At 51.5% G+C, this 11125-nt stretch overlaps 1 protein-coding gene across 1 annotated transcript in view; it reads left to right on the forward strand.

Moving 5' to 3' along the window:
- Positions 1-11125, forward strand: part of NECAB1 (N-terminal EF-hand calcium binding protein 1) — a 68084-nt gene that overhangs the window by 53040 nt on the left and 3919 nt on the right. The window contains exons 9-13 of the mRNA XM_039877054.1: positions 1762-1768; positions 2887-2940; positions 5623-5735; positions 8629-8706; positions 9898-9989. Of these exons, the coding sequence (XP_039732988.1) occupies positions 1762-1768; positions 2887-2940; positions 5623-5735; positions 8629-8706; positions 9898-9989 (344 nt within the window). The remainder of the gene's footprint in view (positions 1-1761; positions 1769-2886; positions 2941-5622; positions 5736-8628; positions 8707-9897; positions 9990-11125) is intronic.

Consider the following 11125-nt stretch of genomic DNA (forward strand, 5'->3'; position numbering starts at 1 on the left):
CAGTCCGGAGACAGTAACTGCAGCGGTCTAGGTGAGCGAGGAATGTGAGGAGGGTCCGCGGCCTTGCTGGCCCCATGCTGGCCCCTCGTCAGGGAGAGGGGGCAGGGCACCGCGCTGAAACGGGGAGACAGCCGTGAATGGGAGCCGAGGAGGTGCTGGTCAGCTGACAAGCGTCCCCTGTGGCGCAGTGAGGACTCAGCAAGCAGCAGCTGGAGAGGCTGCTCCGGTCCGGCTGGCAGGGACGTGGCAGGCGAGTGACAGACGGCCTTTGGTGGCAGACGAGGGTTGGACTGGGGCTTGGACGCAGTGGAGGCATTTGCTACTTTTCCGCAGATAAGTGACAGAAGCCACAGTCCTTCCGATAGGATCTGGGACAGCAGGCTCACAAAATGCATTCAGACGAGAGAAGGGGAAGTCAAAGCTGGCGTAGCCCGGAGCCCCCGGGACCAGGCCGGAGGGGCCTGGATTAAGTGACTGAAAAGAGATGGCAGGTTTGATGAGCCGGAGCGAGAGGGTCAGGACCGCTCCTGGGCACGGTGGGTCTCGGCCGGGAGACAGGCGGCGACAGGCGGAGGTAGCGTGTCAGGTGAGGGGACAAGGTGTCCCTCGTTGGCTGTGCTCGTTTCAGACACAAGGGCAGAAACCGAGACACTAGATGGTGAGAAGTCGGGCCCACAGGCCGAGGTTGAAGAGCCACGTCCACGGGGGATGCCCTGGGGGTGGGCGAGGCCTCGGAGAAGGGCTGGCGTGACAGGGCCGCGTCCAGGGCCCGTGACCTCGGGGAGCGGCAGCCGCTCGGTGCACAGCATCCATCTGGTTCACGTCGCCCAGTTCCTGGGCAGAGACCCCAAGGAGGGAGGTGCCGGGGACGGAGACTCCGGGGAGAAGTGCAGCCTCCGGGGTCCCAGGCCAGGGGCGGGAGGTCCGAAGGTCCACGAACCTGGCTGGGAAACCCAAGCTCATCACAACATCTGGACGCAATTGTTAAATAATTTGGGTTCATTTAAAGAACACACGTATCTCTTTTTTAAATCGTTTTTGGCAAACCTGTCTTTATTTGGCGTCTTAAATGTATATAGTTATTTTTAAAGGAATAGCTCAAACATAGATCATAGCTTTTTCCCACTTTAAATCAAAGCATCGTCATGTCTCTTTCTTTTCTAAACGGTTCTCCCTCCCTTCCTGTGAAGCGTTGGGTTTGGGGGGCAGGTCTGAGGGTTGCCGGAGGCACAGCGTGCGGGTCGTGGGGCTCAGCGTGAGCGGCCTTCGTGAGCGCAGAAGCGGCCCAGGCTCCGTGTCTTCCACGCGCGCTCTGTGCTCAGCTGCGTCTTTAGAGAAAACCACCCAGCCGTGGCCGAGCGCACGTCGCTTCTTGGCTGGCTGTCTGGGTCCCGCCGTGGTTGGCACCAGGGTCTAGCTCCCCGTGAAAAGGAAGGGTGCCTGCTGTGGGCACATCCCGCCTGCCCTGTGGACCGAGCCGGCACCACTGAGATGCGGGCTCTGGAAACTTCTGCAGATTTCCGCAGGCTTTTCCTCTTTCCGTTTCAGCCTTTACGAGTGTTTGCGACAAAACATTGAGATTATATCTCATGTTTTGCTTGAAATATGCAGAAAACATCTTTAATGTTTAAGAAAACAACGGAACGTCTTGGTTCTTCGTGCAGTCCTAAGCGTGACGCCAGACCGCAGGACGTCCCCGTGTGAGGGGTGTGATTAAGGGTGCAGCGCACACAGCTTGCTTCGGGTTCCTCAGCCCTGGTCGAAGAAGGCAGAACTGAAGAGGGTGCCGAGCGGCTGTGAGGGAACAGCAGCCGGGGACCCCTGCCGGCAGCCACTGTCCCCTCTGCTCTGTGCGCATGGTGCACGGTCGCTTCCGCCAGGGGCCGGCAGAGGGGGCACCGGTCAGTCGTCCTCATGCCCCTGGCATTTGCCTGGTTTCCGCGTCAGGCCGGCTGCTGTCCGGGTGGTGGGAACCAGCGCTGAGCACAGGCGGAGGCAGGGCCCTCAGTGTCTGGGGAGACAGAGAAACCCCAGTAAACCCGCGAGACGGGTGACGTCAGACGGTGGGAAGTGCTACGAGGGAAAAGATGGGGCGACACTGACGCGGGCGACCTGGGAAGGGGGCTCTGGGGAGGTGGCTCTGAGGTGCGACAGGCCAGAAGGAGCCAGGGAGACGAAGACCGGGAGGCGAGGCGCTGGGGCAGAGGGCGCAGCGGCGAGAACCCGCGGGCGGCTGGGCGGCGCCACTAGAGCCACTGGCGCTGCGCGGTCTGGGCTCGCGGCTGCACCTGCCTCGCGGCTGCACCTGCCTCGCGGCTGCACCTGCCTCGCGGCTGCACCTGCTTCGCGCCCACCCGCCCGTCCGTCCGCAGTCTCCGCGCGGCAGCTGCGCTGGGGTCCTGTTCTCAGAGCCGAGACCTCGGAGGCCGCGCTCGCGTCCCTGGGGACGATCGTCACAAACCCTCGGGGTTTTCTAGTCGTCCTGCATCGTGAGGAAACGCTAATAATATTTCCGTTCGCTGCCGATGCGCTTTTTAACAAATCCGAGTTGGCACCGGGCCTCGCCGTGTTGCGGCAGTGGCCCCAACGCCCCGCTTTCCCGCGCTGCTGTCCGCGCCCCGTCCCTGCCGCAGCGCCTCGCGTCAGCGCTTCTCACCGGCCTCAGTGGACTCTGCGTCTCTGAAACGGCTCCTCGCAGGCGATCCGATGGGCGAGAGTCTTCACGGGAACAGCTCAGTTTTAAAAATCGGGAATTATTTCATCTCCTTTCAGAGAATGTATTCTTTTGGTTCAGTACTAGCCATAAAAAAGCTGCCACTCAAATACATGGTGTTTCTTTTCATTAATTTCTGGTCTCCCCGCCCCCATTTCTCCCTCTAACCGAAGGACCTCAAACTGGAACCACTGGAAGAAGAAGTTATTGAAGGGAACACTAAATCTGTAAGTACTTTTTCTAAGTCAAAATTTTAGAAATACGTACTTTGGAAACATTTAGTTTCTTCAAAATTAGTTACCATCTCAGAGAAAATTTTAAAAAGTATAAGTAATCCATGGGCATATTTCATTTTGGATGGCTAAGAGGTATTTTCAGCTTGTGATCTGTGGAACCCTAACGCCTCCTGCACAGGGCTTCTGTGAGAGCAGCTGGCGTGCAACGCGTACAAAATGCAGTTATGCCTGTGTCAGTGGATGGGTTGTTAGTAACTGAGTGAACGTGACCGGTGCAGAGGGCGGCATTCCGCTCGCAGCGTGTGCACGTTTGGGGAGCCCTGCAGGACGAGCGTGTACCTGGGCTGAGACTCGGTCCTGGGCATTGCATTGCCAGCACTGGGCTGGGCCAGGTGCTTCGGAGATGCTCAGAAATCATTTTTCAAAGGACAAATGGACACTTGGAGAAAAGGGAACAGAAAAGGGAACACGGGGAAAAGATGTCCATCCACAGTGGGAACGACCTGTGGAGGGTGCAAGGAAATGGAGAGTGATTCACTGAATGCAACAAAAAGCTAGTGACTGAATCAAACAGCGGCACACACGATGCTTCGTTATTTTTCTTTATTTTGAGGCAAATATTTATAGCCCACGTGTTTGGGGAAATTGGATGTTTGCATTTACACTGAGCAGGTGCTCACAGACCACTTTTCTAAGCCCCTTGGATGTCTAGGTCTCGTGATTCCATGGCGCGGATGCAGGGCAAAGACAGGGAGCACTTTCCACTCCGCACGTGCCCGGGCGCCACAGACGCTGCCCACGCCGTGGGGCGTGAGGCCCACTTGGGTGTCCGCTCAGGTCCGTCTGTGCAGACTCACATCTGTGTCATCTCTTAGGTTTGCACGTAGGAAAAATTGCACTCTCACCAAGAAAGTGAACATAGCTTGTTCACTGTTGGGAGAGACGATGGCTGTCCTTAAATAATTCCCTGCTGTGAGACGACTCTCTCACTGGCCGTGGGCGACAGGCACTGTCCAAGGAAACAGATGGTCCCATTCTCTGGTCAGAGAGAGAAGAGAGAGGCCAATGGCAGTTTTAAAAGATCTATCAATCAACCCACATGACACTGCTAATTCAACGGTGCAAACCTGTACTTAAAAACAGGCCGGGGCGAGGTAGTCAGGAGCCAGCGTCATTTAAAAGTAGGAAAGGCTATTCCTTAACTATTTTCAGTCATGTGTAAAGGCAAAAATAAGTATATTCTTTGGGAATACACACAGAAGGAATCCCCCCCCACCCCCGCAGAGAGAGACAGAGACTGAGACATGCCATTCAGAAAAGGCGTAAATAGGAAACATCACCCGCTGGTTCACGGCAGCGATGGATCCGTGCTGGGTGGCGTCTGTCAGTGCAGCCAATTCTGTGGTGATGCGCTGGTCTCCATTCTGGGGACTCTGGTGTCCTTTGAGCCTCTTTGCAGGTCTCCTTGGCCCATAGTCTTCCACGACCACATCTGAAATGCCTGTTGGAAACTATTCTCTTTTGCAGGGGGATGCAGTACTCAGCCTGCTTCCTACTCATAGGAGTTCAGGGGCTCAAGTGTCATTTTAAGGCTTAAACAATCAAAAGATTTTAAGACTGGGATCAAGATGTACTTGGTGATAGTGTTGTCAAAAAAAGTTAGTGGACATATAATTTACATGTAGTAACTATGCCTAAAATTATTCCTTAGATAGCGTTTCGAAACCTTCTTTCTTTCTTTACTAAACTCTAAGGTGGCAAGAATAGCATTTTGACCCATCACAGTGCACCCAGAGCCAGCGCCTGGTGTTTACCTGCAGGAACCTTTGCTAGATAGGTGCGGTGCCTGACGTAGTGCCTACGGTGTGGCGGGCGCTCAGCACCTGGTAGCTGCGGACAGGACGTGGAAAGGGCGACCAGCGACTTCCTTCTGGCTCTGCCGCGGCATGGCTGGGGGTCTCTTGCAGCTATTTCCTCATAATCCAAATCGTTCTTTTGTTGTTGCTACTGTTTGCACTTACTCGATTCACCCTCAAATCTTTTTGCACTTTCATGATTCACTGCCAACCTTGGTGAGGAAAGGACTGGGCTTGAGATCGAGGTACGATGCGAAGCCTGTAGGCAGATAGAAAGTCTTCAAGCGGAATGTGTGCGGACAGTGGATTTGTTACCGGCAGCGGCTGGGCCCGCTGCCCTGAGATTTCCCCCACAGGCTCCGCCCACCGCCCTGAGATCCCACGCAGGCTCCGCCCACCACCCTGAGATCCCACGCAGGCTCCGCCCACCACCCTGAGATCCCACGCAGGCTCCGCCTACTGCTTTTGAGCGGAGCCTGCAGTAGGGAGTCCCTATGGACCTCTGGAAATACAGAAGTGACCAAATTACTTTGTGAAATTTGGTTGGTTGTAATGATATTCACGACATGGCCGGCGTCACAGAGTAACCCAGGGACGAGCTGGAGGTGTGCACTGTGTACACTCGCCGGGCTGCACATCAGAGTCACTTGGGGAGGATTTTACGGCAAGAAGAACGTCCTGCCGGCATTACAGCTTCCAGCCGCGCGGGTAGGGCGGCTGGTCAGGCCTTTCTGGGCCTTCTGCAGGGCGGGCTGGGCCGCGGCGCGCGCGGGCAGGGCCCCCTGTCGCGCTGACGCCGCCTCGCCTGCCCTCCCAGCACATCCTGCTTGTCCAGCGTCAGATGGCGGTGGTGGAGGAGGACGCGCGGGACTTCCAGCTCGCGCTGAAGCACTACGCGGACGGCGCGGCCGCCCAGAGCGGGTGTTTGCGGTGAGTGCCCCGCGCTCGCGCCGTCGGTGCAGAGGGGCGCGTCTGCGGGAGGCGTTTGCGGGTCCTCACGCTTGCGGTGATCAGCGGCCCCTGCACACCGGCTGGGTGTTTCCTCGTTGATGCTTGGACTCTGGGTTTGGGCAGCAGGGCACCACGGGGGCTAAAACGCGGAGCGCGGCTGGAGAGGAGCCCTAGGCAGGCCGACCCTCCCACCGCCCGCGGGCCGGTCACCGCGCAGGCGAGGCCCAGCCTGCTCGGTGCACGCAGCGCTGGTGGCGCCCGGGCGGCCAGGCCCGTGGCCAGGGCACCACTCCAGCCTCCATGACTTCGCAGCCTCGGTCCCGACTGCAGACCTCGGTCATTTAAAGAAGAAAGGCTCTCCCGTGGCCACTCCGCCCAGGCTTCTGCCACAGGCGGCTGACTGCGGATCTTGCCCAGTGCCCGCGCCCAGCGAACAGCTGCAGAGTCCCAGGAACGGCGATGTCACAGGCCCTAACCCGGAGCGCCGGCGCCGGCACTGCCACGTGCAGCGGCCCGGAGCCGACGGGGAGCCGTCCGCTCGGAGAATGCCCGCCACGGCCACCCGCCTCGAGTCGCCCGCGCGTTTCGGTGCTCGAGGTGGCTGGGGGCAGCTTCTAGCGCGGGGCGCTCTGAGTTGCAACAGGACCCTCCCCACCCAAGGCCCGCCCTGCCCTAAACCCGGACAGACTGACTGACGAGCGGTCTGGGAAAGCGTCCTCGGGCTCTGCGCCCGCTTCCCCATCAAGAACGTCCCGAGATGGCCGTGCCTGACCGGGGCGCTCAGCACAGGCACCTCCCCCGCCCCCCGCCCAGGTCCGACCCCCACAGCCGGCTGTCGCCCTCCTCTCGAGTGCGGAGGACGGCCGTGCGGGCTGCTTCATCCTCCTCGCTGTCCACACTGGCCCAGAGCACGCAGATCAAAACCGTGTTCTTTCAGTGCAGTGACTTATTTGCTGAAGGGCATATGTGTAATTTTTTAAAAGGCCACTTATTACAAAGTGAGTACTTGGAAAGGCAGAGTGGACAGACACCAGCCTCAGTGCCGACTGCAGAAGGCAGAGTCTGTCTGGAGCATCCCAGTCTCAAGGGACCGAGTGGATCCTTCACTTACGGAAAGGGCACAAAGTCTGATTTTTGAAGGCTCGGAGATCCTGCGTCTGAGTGGGAAGATGACGGACACTGCTGGGCCAGCCCCAGGGGGCAGCGAATGGGTGCTTTGCGCGCCCTGCTGCAGAGGCCCGTCTGGACGGCGCAGGTCGCCGCCCGGCCTCCAGGAGCGAGGAGAGGGAAGCGGAGCAGCCTTCCTGTGACGCGAACCCAGGCCGAGCCTCTCCTTCCCGGCGGCAAGGCCAGCTTGTGCCTCAGCGACTGTCGCTCACTTCGCACTGCGGGTTTTTCAGCTGCTGTCTCGCTTTCACCGGCATCCCGCCCGTAGGTCGGGATGAGTATCAGCGGCACCGCGCACGGCCCGAGGTGTGTCTGGACTCAGGCGTGCCTGCCACTCAGATGCTGAACCCTATCTGCGTCACCAACCACAGGACGCGCCGCTCGGGCGACCCTCCGGCCCCCGCGGACTCCCCTGCCTGGTGCTCAGCTGGTCAAATCAAGCTGGTCCAGTGTCAGCGTTTCCGTCTCTCCTCCGGTAGGAATGGCGTGGCCTCATCATGGTTACAGGAAACGCAGCCAGAAAGTAGCAATTCAGTATTTACTAGATTAGTCATTTGGTATCCATTTCTATAAAAAAAAAAAAACTTCACCGTAATCATCTAATACAGGTCAGAAGGAAATAGACTCAGATGCGATGAATGACTTGCCCAGGTCTGTCTGACTCCAAAACCCACGTTTAACCGGTCGCCAGCATCTGAGCACCCCTAAGCTGGAGTTTCCTGGACGCTCCTAAACGAAGCAGGGGTGGGATGCACAAGACCTTCCTGTCCCCAGTTCCACTTCCTACTGCTGAAATCCAGGTCACTGAAGGAGAGGCTTCTGCCCTCTAGGTACTGGGCTGGGAGACTCAGAGCTTTGGGGACTGAAAGAAGTCAGTCGATTGAGTTTTGTTTCTTTTTTTTTTGGTAGGAAAACAATTTTGAAATTAGAAATTTTTTCTAATAGTTGACATTCAATATTAGGTTGATTTCAGGTGTACAGATGATGGTTCGACATCTACTCTACATAACTGAGGAAGTGATTCCCCCCCACCTAAGTTGTTCTCTGTCTGGTGCACCGCACGAAGTTGTTATGATTATCCTATGTTTTACCTGCATCCTATGGATTCATTTATAGAATCAAGCTTTATGAATCCCTTCCCCCTTTCTCAATTTGGGTTAGAAGCCCCACCCCTCCCATCTGGCACTCCTGTTTGTTCTCTGTATCTGAGCTTGTTTCTGTTTTGTTCGTTTGTTTAGATACCACATGTAAGTGAAATCATGTTGTCTTTACTTCACTTAGCATAATACCTTCTAGGTTCATCTATATTGTCACAAACGGTAAGATTTCATTTTTTTTTTTTTAATGGCTGAGTGGTATTCCATATATGTGCCACCTCTTCTTTATCCAGCCATCTACTCATGGGCTGCTTCCACACTTTTTGAATGAATAAATGAGTGAAATGTAGCCAAAGATTTAGTTATGTCTATAATAATATACTGAGACTTCATGATGTCAAACCAGAAAACTAAGTTATGTCAAACAGGCTTATCGAAGTTACCAACTCTTGACAAAACCATTCGATTTTTCTGGCAGGCACCATAGCTATTTCCTATACGAATGGATGAGGTCGTTTCATACCACATATAGAGATGATTAGAAAAGTTAGTTTTCATCTTGTCTTTAATTTCCTGTGGCTAATTTTGCCTCTTCTTTTCCATTCCAGTATTTCTATACAGAAGCTTTCAAATGAATCTCGCTACATGATTTATGAATTCTGGGAGAATAGTAACCTGTGGAATAGGTAAGTTATGAGCCAGCTTTCTTTACTTTATTCATTTATTTTGCCAGGGAGGTGGCAAAAATATATGATGAATTTTAGGACTTTTAGGAAAAGTTCCATTCCTGCTACCTCACCTTAAAACTTGGCCCATTAGCTCATTTTCAAAATCCCATTCTTTTAGGATTTTATGTCATGGATTAGAAACCACTCTTCTCGGAGCACAAATATTTTTGGTAATGATCCCACTTAAAGTATTCCCATTTTACTGATACCTTCAGGTAAGAAAATTTAGATATGGGTCACTGGTTTCTAAGGCATGGAGGGGGAGTATGGGGGACAAAGGACACAGACTAGGATGAGAAAAAAATGTTATTCCTAATTTTTCATAAGCTCTAGTTATTTTACAATAAACCTATATATAATGGTTAAGATCATCGCAGCCTAACTTTTAGTGTCTTTAAATACTGCAAATAATGGAGAAATTTAAGATGTTGTTTGAAAAAGATTAAAAATAAACCAAGTTGGTAATCATGCTACAGTGTGTATGCATATCAAATCATCACATTGCACACTTTGAATATATGTATTTCTCAGTTATTCCTCAATAAACAAATTAACTTTTTAAAAAATAATCGTTAATAAGTAACAAATATATTAGAAAAATGGGATGAAGGAAATATTTGTTATTAGATTATAGGAATAGTTCCAGTTGGTTTTAAATGGCACAGAGAATACAGCTTTCTGATTAAGTCCGTACTCTGGGTGTTTAGTTTGGTAATGGAAGTTACAGAATACCTAGAAATTTAGTTGATATGTATTTCACCTAATAGTTTTCTTTTTGTGGCTATTTTAAGGCACTTAGTGCTGTAATGCATGAGGACACCAAACTTCATGCATGGAAGGGAACCTTAAAACAACTTAGCTCTGTACTTCCAGGCCTGGGTGATTTTGCTTTTTAGTCTCCAAGGACGGAAAGTCTGTAGTCTCCCTTCTTAGCTACCCCGATTTTTAAACATCCTGACAGCCAAGATACTCCTCCTCTTGTTTAAACTTCTTGCTGCAATTAAAGTCTAACTTACTTTTAAGCTAAGTAACTATAAAAAGAAATCTGTATTCAGGCACTTAATCCAAATCATCCAAAATCTTGTCACCTGACTGTACTTAGGAGGACTAATAAAAATGCACAGCCTTAACCTGTAATTACTCACACAGCCACCTTCAGACGAATTACAGCAAGACGTTCCAAAGAAGTAATGTGGATTTCTTGGAAACTCCGGAACTCACATCTACTATGCTGGTTCCTGGTAATTATCCTGGGTTAACAATGCTTCTGTATCCTTTCAATTGTCTTTCATTTTTTAAAAGACGGAGTGGGGGTGGGGAAAGAATGGTGCTCTCTCCATTATTTCTTTATGTGTCTTAAACTTTGAGAGTGCGGGGAGGAAGTGAATTCTATACTTACTCTTTTTCCTTCAGCCCTTAGTCACCCTACTTGTATTTCTGGCTAGAGTAAACCTATTAGTCATTTGTTGGTCAGCTTCAGAATTTTAACAAACCTGAAGTACGGGTCAAACTGTGATAATTATTCAAATGCTTTATCACATTATAATTTAGTGAACTGAAAAAAATTAGAAATAAGTGACCCATAGGCTAAAGAATTATGTTAGAAATATTTTTTATTATAATAGCTGTTAAAATATTACTTGTAATTGGGGAAAGGAGAAAGGAAAGAGAACTTTGAAATGGAATTGTCTAAGACGTCTGGCCTGGCTGAAGCTTAAGATAATCAAGAGCCAGGCTACTGGTTCATCACCCATCCATTCCATGACTGATTAAACGTGTATTGCTGAGTGTTAATACGTGCAAGGTGCTGGGGTGCTTAGCCTTTTTATGAGCACTGACTGAGCTCCAATTGTGAACAAACATTTGTCAGGAGCTGGAGAGGGCACAGAGTAAAAATGCAGTCCCGACAGCAGGAAATAAATACAAGTGTCTGCAGAACAGAACCAAGGACAGGGAATAACCTGGCAGCTACTGCTTGAGTCATAATGTGCTATGTGGATTTAGAGCGGTGATTGCTTCTTTATGGGGTTAAGGAGAAGATGGTCCTTGAGCTGGACCTTAAAAGATGACATTTGGACAGAAAATGGAGAAGCTATTTAAACAGCTTTGAAAACAAATTTTAATGCTTTTCATTTTTCTGTTTCTCACAGCATTTTATTGCCATGGGTTTGTCTTTGGGATATTTATAGTCACTGGGGAAAACATTTTCAATTTTACAATACAGATATATATATACTAAAAATATTATTTAAAACACACCCACTTGCTGGTAAACACCGGTCTTTCTGAAATCGAGATATAAAAGTGTATTTGCAGACTGCTAGCCAGTACTGGGTAGATTAAAACAGTAACGTGATTTTATCTTCAGGGCATTTAC

Source organism: Pteropus medius, unplaced genomic scaffold (assembly GCF_902729225.1).
Source record: "Pteropus medius unplaced genomic scaffold, Ma_sr-lr_union100, whole genome shotgun sequence".
In the NCBI taxonomy this organism is placed as follows: domain Eukaryota; kingdom Metazoa; phylum Chordata; class Mammalia; order Chiroptera; family Pteropodidae; genus Pteropus; species Pteropus medius.